This window comes from Ziziphus jujuba, chromosome 12, assembly GCF_031755915.1.
Source record: "Ziziphus jujuba cultivar Dongzao chromosome 12, ASM3175591v1".
NCBI lineage: Eukaryota > Viridiplantae > Streptophyta > Magnoliopsida > Rosales > Rhamnaceae > Ziziphus > Ziziphus jujuba.
This window is the reverse complement of record NC_083390.1, coordinates 18,838,764-18,863,579: the sequence shown is the minus strand read 5'-3', so window position 1 is coordinate 18,863,579 and position 24,816 is coordinate 18,838,764. Positions and strand designations below refer to the sequence as shown.

The 24,816-nt window shown below is 31.2% G+C and overlaps 2 protein-coding genes across 3 annotated transcripts; both read right to left on the bottom strand.

Moving 5' to 3' along the window:
- Positions 1-310: 310 nt before the first annotated feature.
- Positions 311-7,632, bottom strand: LOC107429229 (probable RNA-dependent RNA polymerase 1). Of its 2 annotated transcripts, XM_048462910.2 has the most exons (5): positions 7,135-7,632; positions 5,898-6,420; positions 2,462-4,332; positions 1,531-1,681; positions 311-1,356 (listed from the first exon to the last, which is right to left on the bottom strand). In XM_048462910.2, the coding sequence occupies exons 2-5, from the start codon at positions 6,417-6,419 to the stop codon at positions 568-570; spliced, it is 3,333 nt and encodes a 1,110-aa protein (XP_048318867.2). In that variant the 5' UTR covers position 6,420; positions 7,135-7,632; the 3' UTR covers positions 311-567. The 2 variants fall into 2 exon arrangements, with proteins under 2 accessions (XP_048318867.2, XP_015895366.3); XM_016039880.4 differs by having other exon boundaries at positions 5,898-7,632.
- A 5,546-nt stretch (positions 7,633-13,178) lies between these two features.
- Positions 13,179-19,452, bottom strand: LOC107429227 (probable RNA-dependent RNA polymerase 1). Its single transcript, XM_016039878.4, has 5 exons — positions 19,244-19,452; positions 18,182-18,707; positions 14,839-16,703; positions 14,370-14,520; positions 13,179-14,245 (listed from the first exon to the last, which is right to left on the bottom strand). Exons 2-5 carry the CDS (start codon positions 18,704-18,706, stop codon positions 13,427-13,429), a joined length of 3,360 nt encoding a protein of 1,119 aa, XP_015895364.3. The 5' UTR covers position 18,707; positions 19,244-19,452; the 3' UTR covers positions 13,179-13,426.
- Positions 19,453-24,816: the final 5,364 nt, after the last annotated feature.

Sequence of the window (24,816 nt, the reverse complement as noted above, 5' to 3'; positions counted from 1 at the left end):
GAAGACCTTTAATCTTCAAAGTTTATATCCACTAAAGCTTTTAAATTATTTTCCAGCAATGTGAAAGCTTACCACAACAAGTAGTGGGAAAAGAATCAATCTAACATTATCATCAATACTAATGGTCATTACCAATAATCTATTGTTAATATGATAAATGCTAACAGAATGTGTTTTATTTATATTTTGACTATTTAAACTAAAAATCTAATATGAAAAAGTAAACTGGATTGTTAATCAAACTGCCACATGATACAAAAAAGTGACAAATAAATTTTTTTTTTTTTTTCCTTTCTAGCTAGTGGAAATATACATAAATTAAAGCATATTATTATAAATTAAGAGAGTACGTACCACAAGAGGTCAATCCCTACTGGGACATTTCCTCAAGAAATATGATCTCTAGTTCAAATCTTCATACCTCCTCCAATATAAAACACAAACAGAAAATAAAATAAGCATAACAAGCTTTTAATCGAAGTACCATATGACACAAAACGTATTTCGAACACCTTAAATATGTAAAATTTCTTGAATCAAAGTAATAGAAAACCAAGCCTATGGCTTTCAAGTGATGATGACATTTACAGTTTTGATGCTCGTCTTGTTCTTCTTGATAATTATGAGCTTGTCATAAACACACCATGGAAAGCTCAGGAAATGATCTCTTTTCATTCCCTCATTGTAACAACCCCAGCAACTTGGATGATATGTAACATAATACCAAGCTGATGCTTTTGCATAATTCACCGACTCCTCTTTTCCTTCATCATTGAACCAAGTCCTTGCTTCTTTTCTCAATGATTTTACTGCATAGTTAACAGATTCCAAGTCTCTTTTCCTATCGAAAAATTTCGAAATTCCGATAACGTTTCCAGTCAGTAATTCTGCTTCGGTTTTGAATCCATAGTAATCCATCAGGTTTCCCAACTTGTAGTCATACTCTGTTTTATACTTGAAGGCATCATCTACATACTCTTGAAATCCATCCACCTCCATTTCTGGGTCGTAATACTTCGCCGCTACTTCCTCAGTGAAGGATTTTATGGAGTTTGTGTGTAGTTCAACATCTTTTACCTGTCGAAACAACTTCCCGATCACTTGTTTCGATTCGTAGGTAGGTTTGTCGGCTTTTTCCATGAAATCCGGGTACTCTTTGACACGCAGACGGGGTGGTATTTTCGCAGGGAAACCAGTTTTTGGGAAGTCAACCGCCACTGAGAATAACTTTGCTAACTCAAGACATGAATCGCTCATAGCCTTCTTCATGTTCGAATCTGCGAAGACAGTATGAGCATTTGCAATAATTCCCAAGGCATCATTTACCATATAGTTTGTAAAATACTCTTCCACTTCCTGTAAACACAAACAGAATTGTGTAAGAAGAAATCTTAGGATATACACAACTTGTGAACTAAACTAACATGAGTCTTTTTGTTGGTATTGCAATGTTTCGACCATTGGCAATATATATATATATATATATACACACATTTATATATACATATATACACACACACACACACACACCTCTATTGTAACATCGTGGTCCAACTTTGTGATCGGTGCTGGTATATAATCCATAGGTTTCATTTTCCGACGAGGAATAAGATCAGGGTCCCAGCAAACAAAGTAGATATCTCCATCCAAATCGCTCCCCGAACATTCGTTAGGATGGGGTCTAATTCAATGGAAAAATTGCTATGTCATTCAACAATTAGTTAATAAAAGCATAAAGCCATGAAGGAGAGGAAAAAAAAGAAAAGAAAAAAATATTCAAATAAGTTGATTAGACATTAAAGTAGTATGGTAGCCAAGTATGGAATACTACGCGAGCTAAATTTTTGTGTAAATCAACTAATTTATAACTTCGTCCAACAAACTAACGAAAATGAAATGAAATTAGATAGTAATATCCAAAAAAAAAGAGCACAAAGTCAGTCCTACTGTGTTTGCTCCTAGGTTATAATATTTCATCAATGCATGAAAGTTTATAAATTGGTTACGGTGTGAGTTTATAACTACATATTCATTTGAATGTTTCAAAGACAAATATAAAACCCTGGTTTTGAATGTCTTTGATTTATATAGGCTGGCTTAAATTATTTAATCAACTAATTAAGAAGTTCGTCGAGACACAGAAAAAAACACGAAAATAAATTGAAATTAAAAAGAAATATCCAAAAAAAGCCCAAGTAAGTCCTAATCCGTTTATAAGTTGGTTATGGTGTTTGTAATTTACATATTCCTCTTAATGTTTTTCATAGACAAATATACCATCTACTTCTTCCACTATTGGTTCATGTGCTACCTGTGCTTTCCAATGTGTATAGGCTGGCCTAAATCTATCAATATCTCAGTGTGAAATATGACTGAATGCCTTAGAAGATAAAGATATGAATTTTTTTCTTTTACCCCTTTCGAATGCCTTAGAAGATAAAAGGTAGGAAAATCTTGTTACCTCTTTCCTTTCTGTGGGAAAACCACACAATCCACCATGTGATGCAATGCCAGCACATCCACAGCCTTAAGAACACGAACATCTCCTGGATGTAAGCAAGGATTTTTAGCGACAACTACCTTTCCACGAACAACGAAACAGTCTTCGCTTGAACTGCTATCGCTGAACGTAGAGGAAGAATCATCCAAGAGTTTCCGACGAGAACATTTCACAAACACTTGGCCATATTCCAATGTCCCAGTTTCATCCAGGCAACCAATTAGAGATCTTCCATTTGGAATATATATCCTTGTTTTTATCCGCAGTTCTTGTAACTTCGATGCACAAAGAGTTTGTAGCATCATCGAGAGAAATGGTTCTGCATTTGGCTTATAGCCACACACAAGCATTTCCTTTAGAATGTTTGTGGTTTCTCCTGAAAACATCGATTCCAGTCCTTGCTGTGCTCTTAATGGATCAGTTAGAATAGCCTCCAGTTGGTTTATTGCATCTTTCTGCTTCCTTTTGAAAACGCGATCTTTAACTCCAAGAGTAGACAAAAGGGTTACTATTTGTCTATTGAGGAAACAAGGATGATAGCTGCTCCATGACAAAACATCAAGTTTTATATTCTTTGATTTGTACTTGCACATGCTCTCTCTTAATGACAATTTCTTGGAAGAACTTGGATCCATAGCCACAACACCTTTGTAGCCACCATATCGAATCTGAAATGCCGATGGAGTATAACTTAAGCTGCATTTTCTTGCCACTTTGTCAGCAAATTCTGCAGATATTTTCCCTATCCCATCAGAGAAACAATATTTGATTCCATCCTTTTCGACTTCTATGTCGGGAATCATTTCTCTTGCGTTTCCACGAACACTCAGTGTTTCCCTGGAGGAACTGAAAGATTGTCCCAGCCTAGCAGCGTATTTCGCCACATTTCTAATCTCACGAAAATCTCCCATCCATCTCCTGATGCGTTGCGCATTAAGCCCTGGTCTTGGAGCAAACATCCAAACAGAATTATCTCGAAGTTGACTTGATGAAAAAGCAAGAAACTCAAACTTCTTGTCACCAATAACTATGCCATCTTTTAGAATTCTTAGTATCCTTTTATAGATTCCAGTTCTCCTTTTCTCATCATCTGCTGAAGTTGTGCGCGCAGATAAATCTGCTGAATACATTTTGTCCAAGTTCTCATCAACGAAGGAAACGCGCAGAAAATTATGGATATCGTTAGGATAATGTCGCAACACACGATTGGAGAGATTAATCTCAGGGCCACAGAAATACACTTTCAAAGGTGTTACTTGAACCCTGTATACATAAACCAATCCTTCATCCAGAGCAATATAAGGTTCTCGAGGAATTAGTGTACCTGAGAGGTACTTTCTGTATTGTTCTTTGAGCCACTTCACAGGGTCATAGCAACATTCTTTTAAAAGATATAATCTGTTCAATGCACATTCTATGTGATTGTGATTGATTTTCATTCTATTTGGATCGACTAACCGGAAAAAATTGATATTAAGTGCTTGTCCAGGAAGACATCCATGTTGAACCAAGGAATTTATCTTGAACAGGATCTTGTATGGCAAGTCAATGCCTGGTGGTGGATCAACAATAGGAACAAGATTCGAATCACGTGAGAAACTGTCACCTTTCTCGAGTTCGAAACGGCCTTCGTCTTCTTTGTAATAAATAAAATGATCACGCAAATCTGGAAGCTGGCATCTGTTTGACAGCTCCAAACATATAGTAAAAGATTGCCCGATGGAGGATGATGGAGTAAAATCCACTTCCCGGACCCAGTAGTTGTCATGAGCTTCCTTGAAATAGTTCACAGCAGGGTTATCTTCCTCATAAATCCTAGGAGCTCCAATTAACTAGAGAAAGAAATAAGAAAGGAAAAGAGAAAGTTTAACTGGTTTTCTCGTAACCGTTTAATAATTTAATTTTAAAAAATGCATTCAGATTTTAGCACCAAATGGTGCACATAAGAGGTGTGACAGGGTTGATAATTCTGAAAGACAATGCAGAGGATTTATGCGCGATTCCTGAATTTAAGTTGAGAAAAAAGCAAAGATATCAGACAAAGAACAAATTTCAAAAGACCAAGGACGAAGCTTGAGAACTTGATAAATAAAAAGATGGTGTATGGTTAAGAAGGAAGATTCAATTTTTTTTCATATCAAAATTCAAAGGTATCAAGAAACCCTCTTGTCTAATGCAAATCATAATTCAACTCAACTGTTAAATGGAAAAATATTTTCTCTAAAGGGTAAATAGTGCTGCAGTTCAAGCCCATATCTCCAAATATAATTAACCTCTGAATTATTATACACTGACAGGAAAAGAGAAAGTATTAACTGGTTTTCAAACTGTCAACATCATCACAAAGACAATCATTTAACCGTTCAATAATTTAATTTGAAGAATGCATCGGATTTTAGTACCCAATGGTGCACATAAGGGGAGCAACAGGGTTGATAATTCGAAAAGAATATGCAGAGGATTTATGTGGGATTCTTGAATTTAAGGTAAGAAAAAAATCAAAGATCTCAAACAAGGAACAAATTTCAGATGAAGGTTAAGAACTTGACAAAGGTAAATAGATGGTATATGGTTAAGAAGGAAGGTTCATTTTTTTTATATCAAAATTCAAAGGTATGAAGAAACCCTCATGTGTATTGTATATAATAATTCCCACTTAAGAGTTAAATGGAAAAATATTTTCTCTCTCGAGTAAAGAGTGCCACATTCCAAGCCCCTATCTCCAATTCTAGTTAACCGCTGAAATATTACACATGACAGCATCTATTCTTTGCTAAGCTTGTTAGTATCAAATAAAAAAAACCAAAAAGTAATGTTGCTCGAGATTTTGATGTTTTGTATAGTATGTGCAAGAAACGGTAAGCCTCGTTAAGCACCGAGCCAGGTGAAATTCAGTACAAGTATATTCCCAAGTGTCTAAGGTGCCCTGGTATGGCAATACTATTTTTGAACATCTTAAACCAAGTTGTTATGCTCCTCACTCCAAACAAGACAACAAACCATCTCATCTGAAATTATGAACGGCATTACCATCGTTGAAAAGAAATGAATATGTCTCTGATTTCCTAATCATATAGCAAATGGAAACATGGAAGGTTTATATAAATATATATATATATATATACACACATTATACAAGCCTATTAAACATTCTAAAGCAATAAACTATGAGTACCCTGTTTCATCAAAGTTTAACCAATTGATCAGAATGATTTCAAAATTTCAGATTTTAAGTTGGAAGGAAATTTTTGCATCTTTCAAAAGCAGAATCATCAGTCTGGTCTACTTCCACCATGTTTTATAGTGCTCCAAAGTAATTCAAGAAATACCATGCCATTTAAAAAATTTTACAATATCAGAAAGTATCCAAACTGGAAGGTCAAATTAGAGAGCTAACCTGGATGAGAAGAAACTTGCTATCTTGACCACGTGGACGACGTAGCTCAATCTGCCAAATACTCTCAGATGGGACCTCAAGCTTGTATCCGACAGAACGATAAGAGAAAAAGAAGTAGAAATTTCTAAACCCCGTACCAAATTTCACTGATACATTTTCCCTTTTCCATAGCATAGAAAACTTGTCCTCAGAAATCTGACTTCCAAAGTGTAATGTTATATCATCCATGCCATAGACAAAGGCCTTTGGCTTTGTTACAATGTCGAGTTTCGACTCCCAAGCTTTTAAATAAGAATCCTTATTGTACCACAGTTTTTCATCTTGATCAGCCAAGTCCATGATAATTTCAGCACCTTCATTGTTAGTGAATTGAACTGTAGCAAATGCCCTTGACTCATTTTTGGACTGGCCAATCTCAGCAGCATAAACAGTTCCTTCCCCAGTATGTTCTTCTAGAAATTTAACCACATCTTTTGGATGCTCTATATGAGAAAATCCATATAACTGGATTGTCTTACCCATTCTGAATGTTTCAGTAAACAATATCAAAGTTTTAATCACTCTAACCTTAATTTGAGCTTCTAACAGTAAATTACTATTGTTTTTTAAAGTTGATCAATTTGAACAGAAAAGAGATTTGATTAATTTGTTTTCTATCATAGTATAACATTAAGTATTATATATATATATATATATACACATTCATTCTCTCATCAAGATATTTTGATAAACTTTTCATATAGACCAAGGTGTATCCAATTAAGAGTACACGTATATTTTAAAATAGCCATTTATCTTTAATTAGATACGATTAAGTTAGCATGAAAATTTCATCTGGACCTTATGGTAAGAAATTTTCTATGCATATATATATATATATATAGTCATATTGTATATCTATGTGTAACAGACTCCAATAATATATAGAGAAAAGAACGCAAAAAGAGAGAGTTATAGCTATATTATGCACTACTAGTTGAGAGAAACAATGGAGAAATAAAATGAATTCGGTTCTTGGAACTTTCCAAGTAAAAACCCAAAAAGACATGCCAAACGAGGAAAATATTGAAGCAACATTTCTATTTTTCAACTACCCACAAATACAGAAAAACAAAAATATGTTTCAAAATAAGTTCAATTAGAATCTGCTTTACTGGAAATTCTGAGAATTAAACAGGCTAGTTAAAAAAAATATTTCAAAAGGGTATTTAATGATAATGAGAGAACAGAGTGTTACCTGAAAGTGTAAGCTCAAAGATAACCAAACCGGTGCTTCAATGGCGCAAAAATGAGAGCTATCTAATCTATATATATATATATATATATTTATATTAGAAATCATATAATAAGGGATTTATAAATAAAGATGGTGAGAAATAACATTTATAGTTGTTAAATCTATATAATTCTCGTGATATGATGATTGTAGATGACTATTCATTTTTTATAAAGCAATTATCATCTCAAAACCGTTTATATTTATACACACATATACTAAGGCATTAGGTGAAATGGGAGAAGACATAGTACTGTTGGGGATCAAGTTTAAAGTCATTTTTCTCTCATTTTCTATGGCTCCAAACTAGTAGAATAATGGTCATGATTCCTTACTTCGCAGCACTTGTTCACGGTAGCTTCACCTGTATATATATAAAAAGATGATTCTCAAATATAAAAACAGCTTGAACTAATGGAAAATTGGAAAAAAAATTTAAAAGAAATTGCCATGCAACTATGAAAGCTAGCAAATGGGAAAAAGTGGGCGTTGTGGTGGTGGTCCACATTCTAGGCCTTAAATAGAGAAAAGTGTCGTTTCAAAACGCGTATGTTTTTTATTTTTTTATTTTTTATTTTTATTTTATTTTTTTCATTAATTAGAATTAGAAGATCAAATTTATTTAGTTTCGTTATTTTTGTAGCTTGAACCCACAAAGTGAGGGACCACTGCACCAATTTCATTGGTCATATTACAATATACCAAAGTTGATTGTGGAAAATTTGTAGAATGGGAATCATTAGTGGTGACAGTGAGAATACGAATCAATTTCTTGCTGGGGAGGGTTGGACTTGGATTGAAAGAAAAGGAATAAGAATAAAAAAATATAAAATATAAAATAAAAAGAAACGTACTATCTAATTGACATAAAGGACTAATGAATTTATCCGTTGGTAGCTAACTTGCATAACAAGTAAGTTTGGATTGGAATGAAAGATTGAATTTCATATTTTAGAACATTTCATTAATATGATAATAAATTCATAAATACATTAAAATCCTTGAATATATGGGGCTATAAAATATTATTAATCTAAAGGGATTATTTTTATTTATCCTTAAATTAAAAAAAGAATTTTATATTTTTGAGAAATAATTTTTCTAAATATATATATATATATAGCAAATCTAAATTAAGATGATTTAATATTTTTAATATCAGATCTTCTGCTTTTAGTTTTTGGATTACATAAAGATCAAAAACCAGTATTTAATATTTAAAAATAATAAAATATAGATTTAATGACATATCCTATTTAAAATAAATAAATTTTGTTGGGAGCAACAATTAATAAATATAATTTTAAATCTTAATCTTTAAAAGTTAAAAATTTTTTTTTTAACATTAATCATAATATTAAGGACCTAATTTAAATGTAATTATATATATATATATATATATTTTTTTTTTTCATATATCATTTAGTTGACATACATTACTTATTACACAAACAGTACATTTATAGCATTTGTATTATCTAATATCAAATGTATACAAGATACTTCAATAACTAATGCTAAAAATAAGGTGAAGGGTGACACAACAACTTGCAGTAATCATGTGAACTATTGAAGTTTATATATGTACGGTAAAAAGAAAATTTTACCTTAAATTGAAAAAATTATATATATATAGATAAGGTATTAGATAAAATTTTATTTATTTATATGGTAAATATTTGTATATATTATTTATTTATTTAAATTTAATTAATTATTAATTTATATATTTAATGGATCTTAAAAGATTTTTAAAAAATATATTATTGTATATATTTCATGAATTTATTCATTTAATCTGCTAATGAATTGAAATTGAATAATTTTATTTATTTAATGAGATTAGTTATTTATTAAAATTTTACTATTGGATATTTATATGGCAAGCTAACTAAGGAATACGCAATATATATCCCTGAAATGATAAAATAATATATATTAAAAAAATTAAATAAAAATAAATATAATTAATTTATGGTAGTCGGTCCCACAATCCTACCACTGCAAGCAGAGAATCCTTCAACATGGTCATGTAAACTTTTTAAAACCATATGACAAAGGTTTGTTAGCATCTTTTCCAGAGCATCATATGACTCTTTTTTTTTATTACCAAAAAAAAAAAAAAATCATGACTAACTTTTTCCCAGCCAATGATGCCAAGTTTCTTCACTCTTTTGTTTTGTTATGGTTTTGTTATTTTATTTTATTTTATTTTATTTTTTTTTTGGGGTGCACATCACAGCATGCACGAGTACTAAACCAAAAAAAAAAAAAAAAAACTTCACTTAATTTTTCATATTTAATAAACAAATTAATTACATTTTAATACTTTTTTTTTTCATAATGTTGTAATTTAAACCTTTAACTTTAAAACCCATCATATTGTTTTTTTTTTTTTTTTTTTTGGATACATATTGAGTTTTCATTTTAATACTTTTTTTTTAAGCATTTTACATTCTGAATTTCATTTTTTCTTATATTGTACATTTTTTCCTTTTCCTGTTTAACTTTTTAATAAATTTGTTACATAACTGGTATATTGGGTAAAAAATAATATGCAAAATGCATTTCTATATAGTTTAGAATGCAAAATACAAAATTTTTAAATAAAAAAAATTAAATAATATCTATTTTTATTTTTTAAAATTTAAATAATAATTTGTATATATTATAATGGATCTAAAAGAATTGGAAAAAAGATAAGCTATCCAGAAAATCTAAAAGAATTGGCACATTATTATTATTATTATTATTATTATTATTATTATTCCATGTATCTTTTACATTTATACTTATTATTTAAGAAAAGGGTACTTATAAGATTTTTTAATATGTATTTTTTAATTAAATTTTTACTTTTTCAAATAAAATATTTTTAATGCATGTTCATATTTTTTTATTGGTTTTTATTTTTTATTTTTATCTTTGAAAAACTACATTTTATTTTATTTTTAAAATTTTTTTACAAACTTTTTAAAAATATAATAGTATTGTTTAAATTTTTTTTTTTTGGTATTTTCATTAACTTTTATTTTAAAATTCTTGCATTTTGCATCGTAAACTATATAGAATTACGATTTATATCCTTGGTTTTTATCCCATATGACAGCCATATGAAAAATCTATTAAAAGAAAGAAGGGAGCAACGATGCAAAGAAAAATAAATTTTAAAATGCAAAATACAAAAAAAAATAATAATAATAAATAAATTATAATGCAAAGTCCTAAAGCATGTATAATTTAAGATGTATTAATATCAATATGATTTTTTGGTTTTTTAAAGGAAAATGGATCCACAGAGGAATCATAAACTTCGGTCTTCTTTTTCTTTCAAGCAGAGTGAGTAAGCGAAGTTTCTGAGAGCATGGCATTTTCGGTGAAGATTGACTAAAGGTTGACATCAAAGAGAAAGTTGGAGATGCCTTGGTTGATGGCCAATACGATAAGGAGCTTTATCCATTGGCCAAATTACTTTTTGGTTGTCCATCGACCAAATTACTTTTTGTTGTCAATTAACCAGGTCACTTTTTTGATTGTCCATTGGCCAAATTACTTCTTAGTTGTCAAGTAGCCAAGGTTCTTTGATTGGCTAATGGGGCTTGGCTAGTAGGCATCGGGCAGTAAGTTTTAGTTGATTGATGGCTTTGGAAAAGTCGAATAGATTTGTTGTCCATAAATCAGTTTTTATTTTTCTGATATATTCTATTTACTTTTGTATTTGTTTAGTTTCGAATTTTTTTTTTTGGCATAAAAATTTAAAATGCATCTTATAAAATTAAATGTTTTACTTCTATTTTTTTTCCTTCATGGTATATTAAAAAAAAAAAAAAAGCAAATGGAAATGCTATATTTTTGTTACATAATAATCTGATATTCAATGATTATGTATTATAGTAGTTTTATAATAATTTGTTATTGAGTTTTGAACAGTGCACTTGGACCCGCCCTGTAATCAAAGGCATGGTTTGGGTTGTGCATTGTTTGCCACGTAGTCAAAGATTCTCCACCATCTTTGTGCAAGCGAGGCCGAGAAGGAAAGCTTCGTTGTTGGAGATGATCTTTCACACTCGAGATCCAATCATTTCGAACCCGAATCATGTTTTTGTCCTATAACGATTGCCATACATGAAGAAGCTTCGACATTAAGCTGGCAATCTTGTAGGCTAAAATTCCATGTTCTGTATAAATTTAGTAATTAGTTTGATTTGGATTAAAAAGCTACTGGAAAATAATTGTTTTCTACCAAATTCAATGGCAAAAATGAAAAAAAATTTCTAAAACGATGTGGCACATCTTAAATTGAATTAACTATGGGTTCTATAGTTTCCCTTTTACAAGTACTTCTACATAATAGATAATGGGGTGCATTCTTTTTTTTTTTTTTTTTTTCTTTTTTTTTTAAGTTCTTTGGGTAAGAATGGGTTGTATTCCTTGAATTCTACTTTCTTTTACTCCAAATTTGTGAAGCTATGGGTTCTTACGCTTGATTCGTAAAGTCTAGAAAAGGATCATAAATAAACTCCTAGTCTACTAAGAGAGATTGACATGGTTTTATTTATTTTTTATTATTATTATTATTTTTTCATCAAATCCAGAAAATTCAAGCGAAATTACCAAGCCAACTTAATTCGATAGTATCAAAATTGCTTTTGGTTTGATTTGTTTTTATTTTTTATTTTTTAATTTTTTGGATGTGGATTTGATCTATACGATGGCGAAATGACATTTGGTAGATCTTGAATTTGACTCTTTTGTTATCTTGGCACGATAATGGAGTTTGAAATGAAGCTTTTATTTATTTTTATTTAAAATGGTGGTGTTTTCCAGATCAAAAAATCACTCAAAATGGCAATTTATGTGCCATAGGGTTGAAGACAAAGTGGTTTTTTGGAATTGATGAGATGTCATGTCCAAGGGCTTAGAAGGACATCTTATATGTACTGAACAGTTAAAACGGGCAACAATAAAAACTTCAGAATCAAGGTTTGTTTTTGTCAGAGAGGTAATAATCGTAAAACCCCTCAAATATGCTTGGCCAGTGGGCTAACATGTCAAAACGCAAAAGGAGCTGATACCTTTATCTTGGTTCATCAGGTTTCTTAAAATGGTGGCCGATTAGTTTTAATTATGGATTAGCTAAATATTTTAGTTGAAAGTAATGATTAAGCCCAATTGAGTTTCTTTTGTAGATGAACATATCATCTTATCGAAGCAAATTTACAGCTGAAGAGATGGTGGTTGTTGAATTATATTTCTAATATTTCTATCCATAGGATTCTACTTGGATTAAAATTTCTACACGTACAGGATATTTAAAACTATAAATACAAGCTTCACAATTTAAAGAAACATATGCATATACCTTTAACGAACAACTTTTCTTCATTGAATTTTCTTAATTTTTTTCTGCAATTTCATCGTTCTTAGTTTTTGTCTTTGCTTATAATTTTTTTTTTTTTTTGGTTAGTTTTTTTATTTCTCTACTCTTTAAATTAGTTTTCTTCATTGTTATACTTATTCTCAGTTATTAAAGTCCTTTCTCTTAGGCATTAAAAAAAAACCTTTTTAGGATTGTTAATGTTTTCTGTTCCTAAATACATTCGTCTAGTTTAATTATTTTATTAATTAAATTTTAGTTTATTATTACATAATTTTTGGAATTGTTACATTTGTTTCATAGAAACTTGCAGTTTGTTATAATATATATTGATTAAAAGTATTTTATTTTCATTTTGACTATTTAAAATAAATTTTAATATGGAAAATTAAATCTTATTTATTATTGATTTTAAATAAGATTTAATTGCTACATGACACAAATGGTAACAAATATATATATATATATATATACTTATTTTCTATTTAGCTGGTGGAAATATAGATAAAAACATATTATTACAAATTAAGAAGGCAAAACAGAGGTCAATCCCTGAGGGGATATTCCTGCTCGAGAAAAAATTGATTTCGAATTCAAATCATCATATGCTCCAGTATAAAACACAAGATAAAATAAAATATGCATAACAGGATTTTAATCCAAATACCATTGCTTAGAAAAAGCATACAAATACCATATATAAGTTGCTTAGGAAAAGCATACAAATACCATACATAAGTTGCTTAGGAAAACCATACAAATACCATACATAAGTTGCTTACGAAAACATACAAATACCATATTTAAGTTGCTTAGGAAAACCACCCTTATGACACAACGTAATTCGACCACTTTAAAAATGTAAAATTTCTCGAATCAAAGGGATAGCAAACCTAGCCTATGGCTTTCAAGTGATGACATATGCAATCGAGTCTTGCTCATTTTGTTCTTCTTGATCATGATGAGCTTGTCATAAACACACCATGGGAAGCTCAAGAAATGATCTGTTTTCATTCCCTTATTGCAACAGCCCCAGCAACTAGGATGATATGTAACATAATACCAAGCTGATGCTTTTGCATAATTCACCGACTCCTCATTTCCCTCCTCATTGAACCAAGTCCTTGCTTCTTTTCTCAATGATTTCACAGCATAATTAACAGATTCCAAGTCTCTTTTCTTATCGAAATATTTCGAAATTCCGATAACGTTTCCAGTCAGTAATTCTGCTTCGGTTTTGAATCCATAGTAATCCATCAGGTTTCCCATCTTGTAGTCATACTCTGTTTTATACTTGAAGGCATCATCTACATACTCTTGAAATCCATCCACCTCCATTTCTGGGTCGTAATACTTCGCCGCTACTTCCTCAGTGAAGGATTTTATGGAGTTTGTGTGTAGTTCAACATCTTTTACCTGTCGAAACAACTTCCCGATCACTTGTTTCGATTCGTAGGTAGGTTTGTCGGCTTTTTCCATGAAATCCGGGTACTCTTTGACACGCAGACGGCGTGGTATTTTCGCAGGGACACCAGTTTTTGGGAAGTCAACGGCAATTGAGAATAACTCTGCTAACTTAAGACATGAATCACTCTTAGCCTTCTTCATGCTCGAATCTGCGAAGACAGTATGAGCATTTGCAATAATTCCCATGACATCATTTACCATAAAGTTGGTAAAATACTCCTCAACATCCTGTAAGCACAACACGATTGTGTGAGCAGAAATCTTGGGATATACACAACTAGTGAACTAAACTAACATGTGTCTTTTTGCTGGTATTTTAATGTTTCAATAAATTGGCTATATAAATATATACCTCCATTGTAACATCGTGGTCCAATTCTGTGATCGGTGCTGGTGTATAATCCATAGGATCAATTTGCTGAGGAGGAATGAGATCAGGGTCCCAGCAAACAAAGTAGATATCTCCATCCAAATCGCTCCCCGAACATTCGTTAGGATGAGGTCTAATTCAATGGAAAAATAGCTATGTCATTCAATAATGTTGTTAACAAAGTCTAGCCATGGAAAAAACAGATCCAAATAAGTTAATACAATCTCAGTAAAAATTATTGATCGAATCAACTAATAAAGAACTTCGTTGAGACAGAGTAAAAACCCGAAAAATGAAATGAAATTGAATAGCAATATCCAAAATAGCACATGTCAGTCCTAATCTGTTATGTTTCATAGACAAAGTATATAAAATCCGAAGGTAATTTATATCTGTTAGTGTGAAATATGACTGAATGCCTTAGAAGATAAAAATATGAAAATTTTGTTACCTTTTTCCCTTTTGTGGGAAAACCACACAATCCACATTGTGGTGCAATGCAGGCACGTCCACAGCCCTAAGAACACGAACATCTCCTGGATGTAAGCAAGGATTTTTAGCAACAACTACCTTTCCACGAACAACAAAACTGTCTTCTCTTGAACTGCTACTGCTGAACATAAAGGAAGAATCATCCAAGAGTTTACGAGAAGAACATTTCACAAACACTTGGCCATATTCCAATGTCCCAGTTTCGTCTAGGCATCCAATTACTGATCTTCCATTTGGAATATATATCCTCGTCTTCGTCCGGAGTTCTAGTAACTTTGATGCACAAAGAGTTTGTAGCATCAACGAAAGAAATGGTTCTGAATCTGGCTTATAGCCACACACAAGCATTTCCTTTAGAATGTTTGTGTTTTCTCCTGGAAACATTAACTCCAGTCCTTGCCGTGCTCTTAATGGATCAGTTAGAATAGCCTCCAGCTGGTTTATTGCCTCTTTCTGCTTCTTTTCGAAAACGCGATCTTTAACTCCAAGAGTAGACAAAAGGGTTACTATTTGTCTATTGAGGAAACAGGGATGATAGCTGCTCCATGACAAAACATCAAGTTTTATATTCTTTGATTTGTACTTGCCCATGCTCTCTCTTAACGACAATTTCTTGAAAGAAGTTGGATCGATAGCCACAACGCCTTTGTAGCCACCATATCGAATCTGAAACGCCGATGGAGTATAACTTATGCTGCATTTTCCTGCCACTCTTTCAGCAAATTCTGCTGATATTTTCCCTATCCCATCAGAGAAACAATAGTTGACTCCACCCTTTTCGACTTCTATGTCGGGAATTATTTCTCTTTCGTGATGGAAAACACTCAGTGTTTCCCTGGAAGAGCTGAAAGATTGTCCCAGCCTAGCAGCATACTTTGCCACATTTCTAATGTGACGAAAATCTCCCATCCATTCCCTGATGTCTTCTGCATTAAGCCCTGGTCTTGAAGCAAACATCCAAACAGAATTATCTTTTAGTTGACTTGATGAAAAAGCAAGAAACTCAAACTTCTTGTCACCAATAACTATTCCATCTTTTAGTACACTTAGTATCCTTTCATAAATTCCAGTTCGCCTTTCCTCATCATCCGCTGAAGTTGTGCGTGGAGATAAATCTGTTGAATAAATGCTACCCAAGTCCTCATCGACGAAAGAAACACGCAGAAAATTATCAATATCTTCAGGATAATTGCGCAAAACCCGATTTGATAGATTAATCTCAGGGCCACAGAAATATACTTTTGAAGGTGTTACTTGAACCCTGTATACATATACCAATCCTTCATCCAGAACAATATAAGGTACTTGAGGAATTAGTGTATTTGAGAGGTTCTTTCGGTATTGCTCTTTGAGCCACTTCACAGGGTCATAGCAACATTCTTTTAGATGATATAACCTGTTCAATGCACATTCTATACTATGGATATTTATCCTAGTCGGATCGACTAACCGGAAAAAATTGATATCAAGTGCTTGTCCAGGAAGGCATCCATGTTGAACCAAGGAATTTACCTTGAACAGGATCTTGTATGGCAAGTCAATGCCTGGTGGTGGATCAACGAGAGGAACAAGATTCGAATCATGTGAGAAACTGTCACCTTTCTGGAGTTCGAAATGGCCTTCTTCTTCTTTGTAATAAATGAAATGATCACGCAAATCTGGAAGCTGGCATCTGTATGGGAGCTCCAAACATATAGCAGAAGATTGCCCGATGGAGGATGATGGAGTAAAATCGACTTCCCGGACCCAGTACCTGTTAGGAGCTTCCTTAAAATAGTTCACAATAGGGACATCTTTCTCATAAATTTTTGGAGCACCAATTAACTGGAGAAAGGAAAAGAGAAAGTATTAACTGATTTTTCAGAGTATCAACATCATCCAAAAACAACCATTTAAGTATAGCATTGAGATTTTAATCATTTTAACTGTTTAAAGTAATTTAATTTACAGCTTCGAGTCTTGAGCAAATGGAAGAATGCATAAGATTCTAGTACAACATAAGGGTGTAACAGGGTCGATAATTCTAAAAGAATGAGGATTTATGTGGTATTCTTGAATTTAAGCTAAGAAAAGCAAATATTTCAAACAAGGAACAAAGTTCAGAAGACCAAGGATGAACATTCAAAATTCAAAGGTGCGAAGAAATCCAGCTGTGTATTGCAACTTTAAGTATTAAAAGGAAAAATATTTTCTTTCAAGGGTAAATAGTGCCACAGTTCAAGCCCCTATTTCCAATTATAAATAACCTCTGAATTACAATACACTGACAGGAAAAGAGAAAGTATTAACTTGTTTTCAAACGTCAACATCATCACAAAAACAATCACTTAAACTGTTTCATAATTTAATTTGAAGAATGCATCAGATTTTAGTACCAAATGGTGCACATAAGGGAAGCAACAGGGTTGATAATAAAGAATATGCAGAGGATTTATGTGGGATTCTTGAATCTAAGGTAAGAAAAAAGCAAAGATCTCAAACGAGGAACACATTTCAGAAGACCAAGGATGAGGGCTAAGAACTTGACAAAGACTAAAAGATAGTATATGGTTAAGAAGGAAGGTACAATTTTTTTGGTACCAAGAAATCCTCTTGTGTATCGGAAATAATAATTCCAATTTCAAGCCCCTTATCTCCAATTCTAATCAACTTCTAAATTACTATACATGACAGCATCTATTCTTTGCTAAGCTAGTGAGGATTAAAGCGGCCAAACCAAAAAGTAATGTTGCTCAAGACTTTGATGTCTTGTCTAATCTCTGCAAGGATCGTTAAGACTCGTTAAGACTGAGCCATTGGTGAAATTCAAGTATTCCCAATGGTCTAAATTGCTCTGGTATGTTCATACTCTTTTTGAACATCTTTAACCAAGTTGTTATGCTCATAATTACTCCAACAAACAAAACAAACCAATTCATCTGAAATTCCAAACCGCTTTACCATCATTGAAAAGAAATGAATATGTCATCGATTTCCTAATAATATAGCAAATGGAAACATGGAGTTTATATATATATATATATATATATAAACACACACATATACAAGCCTATTAAACGTTCTAAAGCAATAAACGAACAGTAGCCTGTTTCATCAAAGTGTAACCAATTGAGCATGATTACGAAATTTCAGATTTAAAGTTGGAAGAACATTTTTGCATCTTCTAAAAGCAGAATCATCAATTTGATCTACTTCCACCAAGTTTTACAGTGTTATTACTAAGTAAAGAAACACCATGCCAAATAAGAAATATTACAATATGGGAAAATAGCAAAACTGGAAGATCAAATTAGATCGCTAACCTGGATGAGAAGAAACTTGGTAGCTTGACCACGTGGACGACGTAGCTCAATCTTCCAAATGCTCTCAGAGGGGACCTCAAGCTTGTATTCGACAGAAAGATAAGAGAAAAAGAAGTAGAAATTTCTAATCCCCATCCCAAATTTCACTGATACATTCTTCTTTTTCCATAGCACAGAAAACTTGTCCTCAGAGATCTGACCTCCAAAGTGTAATTTTACATCATCCATGCTATAAGCAAAGACCTTTGGCTTCTTTTCAATGTCGAGATTCAACTCCCGAGCTTGTAAGTAAGAATCCCCACCATACCAAAGGCGTTCATCTTGATCAGCTGCCAAGTCCATGATAATTTCAGCACTTTCTTCGCTAGTGAATTGAACTTTAGCAAATGCCCTTCGCTGATTTTTGTACTGCCCAACCTCAACAGCATAAACAGTTCCTTCCCCAGTATATGCCTCTAGAAATTCCACCACATCTTTTGGATTTTCTAGACCAGAAAATCCATGTAACCGGATTGTCTTTCCCATTCTGTATGCATGTTTCAGTAAACAACATCAAAGTTTTAGTAACTCTCGAACTCAATTTGAGTTTCTCACAGTAAATTAGTACCTTTTTCAAAAGTTGATCAAATTTGAACAGAACAGAGATTTAAGTTTCCTATCATACTTTAACATCAAGTACTACATATATATAAAATAATCCGATAGAGAACAAAAAAACCAAAAGATAGAGTAATAGCAATTATGCACTAATAGTTCAGAGAAACAATGGAGACATAAAATTAATTTGGTTCTTGCCAGTTTGTCAGTGAAAACCCAAAAAAGAAAATGTCAAACAATGCCTTCCACAATTAAAAACAAAATAAATAGATAACGAAAAACAAAAAATATTAAAGCAGTGCTTCTATTTTTCAACTACCCACATATACAGAAAAACAAAAATATTTTTCAAAAGCAGTTCAATGAGAACCTTCTGTACTGGGCGTTCTGAAAATTAAACAGGCTAGTCAAAGAAAGATTTTAAAAGGGTATTCAATGATAATGAGAGAGTTAAAAGATTGTCACCTGAAAGTGTAAGCTCAAAGATAACTAAACGGTGGCTTCAATGGCTTCCTGCTTTACTGGGCGTTCTGAAAATTAAACCGGCTAGTCAAAGAAAGATTTTAAAAGGATATTCAATGATAATAAGAGAATTCAAAGAGTGTCTCCTGTAAGTGTAAGCTCAAAGAAAACTAAACGGTGGCTTCAATGGCGCAAATATGATAGCTCATCTAATCTATCTATATATATATATATATATACACGCGCACACACACACACGCACACATTTACAACAGTAATAGATGAAATGGAGAGAGATATAGTACCCTTCGTGGTCAAGTTTTAAGTCTTCAATTTTCTCTCTTTCTCTGGCGCCAAACGAAGTAGAATAACGGTCATGATCCCGTACTTCGCAGCACTAGTTCATGCTTGCTGTACATGAAACGTGGCGACATATAATTGCCGTTAGAAGATGATTCTCAAATTACATTAAAAAATAAAAATTTTAAATTTAATAATAATAATAAAACACTATGAAAGCTAGGTAATGGAAAGAGCGAGTCTTGTGCTAGTGGTGGGCCGCATTCTAGGTCTTAAATGAAATAAAAACCAGAATAGAGATAAGTGCGTTTGCTTTTCTTTTTTTATATTTAATTTAGTCATCAATTATATATTCGAATCAAATTTATTTTATTTTTGTTGTTTTTGTGACTCGAATCCACAATATTTTATTTATGGGTGTGTGTCAATGTGAGGGACCAGTAGTACTAGCCAATTTCATTTACCATATTACAATATATCAAATTTGTGGAATGGGAAATTTAAAAAAATAATAATAATAAAAAGTATTAAAAAAAAAAAAAGGCATACTCTATAATTGACATAAATGACTGATGAAAATGACAACCCCAATAGGTTTCAGCAGAGCTTCTCGGAAATTTTATCAGTTGGTAGCTAACTTGCACAACAAGTAATCCTGAACAGGACTGAAGGACTGAATTTCTATTACATATGAATTCCATTCTCATCATGATTTTTTTTTTTTTTTCCCCTTTAGGGTTTAGGATATATTCCGTAAGGATTGATGTTGGCTCAATGGCATTACTTTATACATGTTTTAAGGTCATTCAAGTTGTTCGTAAGCTTTATGAAAAAAAAAAAAAAAAAAAATTGAAGCAATGAGTGAAGAAATTGACCGCCAATAGACATTTAGATCATAATCTTTAAAGTCATTGGTTCAAATAACCTTCCTAGAAGGAGTATTTAATATCCAATCAAATGATAAAATAAATAAATAAATATATATATATATAATTAATTTATAGATGGGGGTCCCACAATCCTTCCACAGCAAGTGGAGAATCATATGACTCGCTTCTGCCCAAGCCAATCATACGCGGCTTCTACCCTTTTTGATATCATCGTATGAGAGATAAAGAATGTCACATGAAAGTGTGAGCTCAGAAGATAGCAAAACAACTGTTTCGATGACACATTCACCCAAAAAAAAAGAAAAAAAAAATTTCTTCAATGTCACAAAAATAAGAGCTCATCTAATTTATATATTTACATTTTCCATATATAGCATTGGATATCTTCACAATAAGTTGATAAAGAATTACAAAGAGCAAAAGCTTAAATTTTAATTTTTACCCCATATATATATATATATATAATTAATATAGATAGATTATAAGTATATCAACTTTTACCCCACTTAACTTTTTTTATTACCAAAAAAAAAAAAGTACAAATGGAGAGAGATACACTTTTGGTGGTCAGGTTCAAAGTCTTGGTCACTAACTTTTTCTCTGGCGACAAACTAATTGGAATAATGGTCATAATTCCGTCCTTTGAAACCTTGATTCATGCATTGAGGAGTGGACATAGATTGGTTTGATTCGGTTTTGAAACGAAATATAATCCAATTTATATATATCAGTTTTTCTAATTTACAATCCAAATCAAATCATTAAAACATTAAATACAAACCAAACCAAATAATTTATGATCGATTTGGTTTGGATTGGTTGATCGGTTTAAAATTTACTAATTTATAAATATATAATACAAATAAAAAAATTTTCAAATATAAAATATAAATAATAAATTATAATTATCCAAACATAAAATACAATTAGAATAATACCACATAGTCTACAATGGAAAATAAAGAAGAAAATGTAGCAAATGATACACATCATGCACTTATTAAATAGCAAACATTATTGTTATCATCTCACTCCTATAAAATTAAATTAAAATTGTTAGAATAAATAATGTAAAATAATATATTCATTAAAATTCATTCACTCAATAATCAATGCATAATTTCTTTTTCTTTGTTTTAACCTTAAAACTTTGGTAAATGATAAGTCAATCAACGTTGATAGGGTCATTAATTTTAGTTGATTCTGTAAGCTCAACAAATATCAAAACAATAAAATTAGCAATAAATTATATTTAAACATTTATATATATATATATATAAATATATAAGTAACAATTGAATACAATATATGTAGATATATATATATATATATATGATGGGAATGTAAAATATATATATATATATATATTATGGTGATGGTGATGGACTGGTGGTGGACGACAATAAAGGTAAATGTTTAGTTTATAGTTACAACTTACAATTTGATTTAGAATTCGGAATGTGGGGATGTAAAATATATATATATATTAAAAATCAATATATAAAAATGGAAAAAAATTAAAAAAAAATACTAAAATTAATATATAAAAATAAAAAAAATAAAAAATATATAATTTTTTAGTTATATAATATATTATTTTGATTGGATTGGATTTATATTTTCAACGTATAATCGATCCAATCCATACAATTTATAATATTTTGAATTCAATTTAATCCAATTGATGTAAAAATCTAATCCAAACCGTTAAAAATTGATTGAATTGAACGAGTCGAACGGATTGAATTGGATTTTACCCATTCTAATTCATGTTACTGTATATGAAACGTGGCAGCATTTAATTGCAGTTAGAAGGTGATTCGGAAATTATATCACATTGTGGAAAAAATCTACCGGATGTATCTATGTGGGATCCACACGGATGGGTTTTATCCATCTGAATTCATACCGTGTGGGGATCCACACGTATATTAAAAATGAGAAAAGATTCTCTTCGAAATATTTGAAATTTACCCCACAATTGTCATGGATATACGATGGAAAATTGGAAAAAATAGTCATGCAACTGTATACTCTTCAAATCCACATCATCAGTTTGTGGTTTTTGAGACACGCAAATGGACTATATATATATATATATATATTTTTTGGTGAATCAAATGGACCACATTCTATGCCTTCAAAGAAATCATGAAACAGAAGTCAGGATAGGAGTTGTATGGGTTATTTTGTTTCATTCTCTTTGTTTTGCATTTACAATTAAAACGATTAATTATAAGAAAGAATGAAATATTGAAGAAAATTCGTAAATGTGCAATCGAAAAAAAAAATGTAAAATGGGAAATTTGTGTAACTAGTGGAGTTGACAGTGAGAGTACAAGTCTACTCCTTGCTGGGGAAGCGTTGACTTGACTAGAAAAAAAAAAAAAGAAAGAAAAAAGAAAAGAGCATACTACACAATTGACATAAAAGGACTGATGAAGTGACAACCCCAGTAAGTTTCTGGGAATGCACCCCAAAAAACAAACACTCGAGTTTCTTGGAAATTTGTCAGTGGCCAAACTAACTTGCACAACAAGTAATCTTAGACTGCACATTTGCAAAAAAAATAAATAAATAATAATCTTACACTAGACTATACTATTTATACAAAAAAAGTAATTGTGCTTCTGGAGCACAACCTCCTGTTTTACGACGTGTTGTAACCCCCCCCCCCCCCCCCCCCCCCCCCCTCTACAGAAAATGGGGTTCATATTATCCCACATATATAGATTCCATTATGATCATGTGGATATTTATGAGAAATGTCCTCTGTAATGTCCAAATGAAGAAAAAACACTCATTTTTCTTTAAAAATTAAAATTTTATCCATGTCAGTTTTTTTAGTAAATATAATATTTTTTTTTCTGAAAAATAATTGTTTTAAACTTTTGGTTTTTTTAATTTTATTTTATGCTTCTTCAATTTTAAGCTTCTTTTGTTTTTTTTGTTTTTTTTTCCTCTAGCAATTTTGAAGCGTCTTGGCTAATAATAAAGCACTTCGCTTTATGCTTGCCCCTATTTTTCCATGTTTCCTTCCTTTGTATCAGAGTCCTCATCCTTCATGGTTGGTTTTATTATTATTATTATTATTGTTATTACTATTTTGCTAAAATTTTGTTATTTTATTTGCTTTTGGAAGCTTGCTGGGCTTTCACGCGTACGGGAGCAAAACTTTATCCACATCAGATGGATGGTGTGAAAAGTCTAATATTCAGTTTGTTATATTTAGCCAAAAAAGAAAAACAAAATAGTATATAGCTTGGTATGATCGTTACCGCGCACCAAATTTTACATTAACCAATAAACTTTATCTACATCAGATGGATGTTGTGAAAATGTCATTCAGCTGGCAATAGACTGTTTTATTGGATAAAGGAAGGGTTCTGATTTACCACAATGATTGTGGTATAATGGTGGAAAATTTATACAAACGGTTTGATTCTATTCAGATATATATTTTTTTTTTTCGCTTTAACTATTCAGATGTTTTTGATTCTTTAACATCTATGCATATTTTTTGGCCAATAATATGTAAAACTTATATATTTATAACATTAAACATTTAATAATAATACTTCATATTTACCCCAAAAAAAAAAACATTTAACAATAATACTAGGATGGCTTTTTGACTGGCAATTTATTTTATTGATTGGAATATAATATTAACTAAATACCACGTAAATTTTTAAAAGAATAAGTAAAATTTAGGAGGGACTAAATAAAATAAGATAATATCATTGATCACATTAATTGGTAGCTAATTAATAAATCGATAGTTTATTTATGTTTTCTTTACCAATTAATTTGATATTGCTTAATTAATTTGTTCAAAGTTCATTTATTTATTTATATTATGTTTATGGTTTAACCAACCATTCATGTCTGTTATGTGAGCCAGTATATATCTAAAGATATCCATAAAAAAGTTTATATCAATCAGTATTCTATTTAGTAGTGTCATTATTTCCCAGAGTTAGGTAAATATGAAATAACAAAAAACATTTGAAATATATATTATGAATAGTGTGATTCACCACGATATATATTTACTCATATATATATATATATATTAGGAATAGTTTGTCTCTATTAATTTAAAGTTTTAATGGGGGTAAATAATAATATGACTATAGGCAACGTGGAAAGTAGGAAATAATTTTTTAAGGTTATTAGCTTTGTTAGCTCTTAATTTATATCTGAAGTTACACTTTCATTCTTAATTATTTTTTGGTACATTAGTCTATATACTCAAAGTTTTTTGTGCACGCTATGATTGTTAAACTATTTGTAGTTTAATTTTGAACAATTTTGCAATGTAAATTGCATTTGATGTAGCATGTAAAGTTTTGATTTTGTGAAGTTTATATAATTTTATAATTT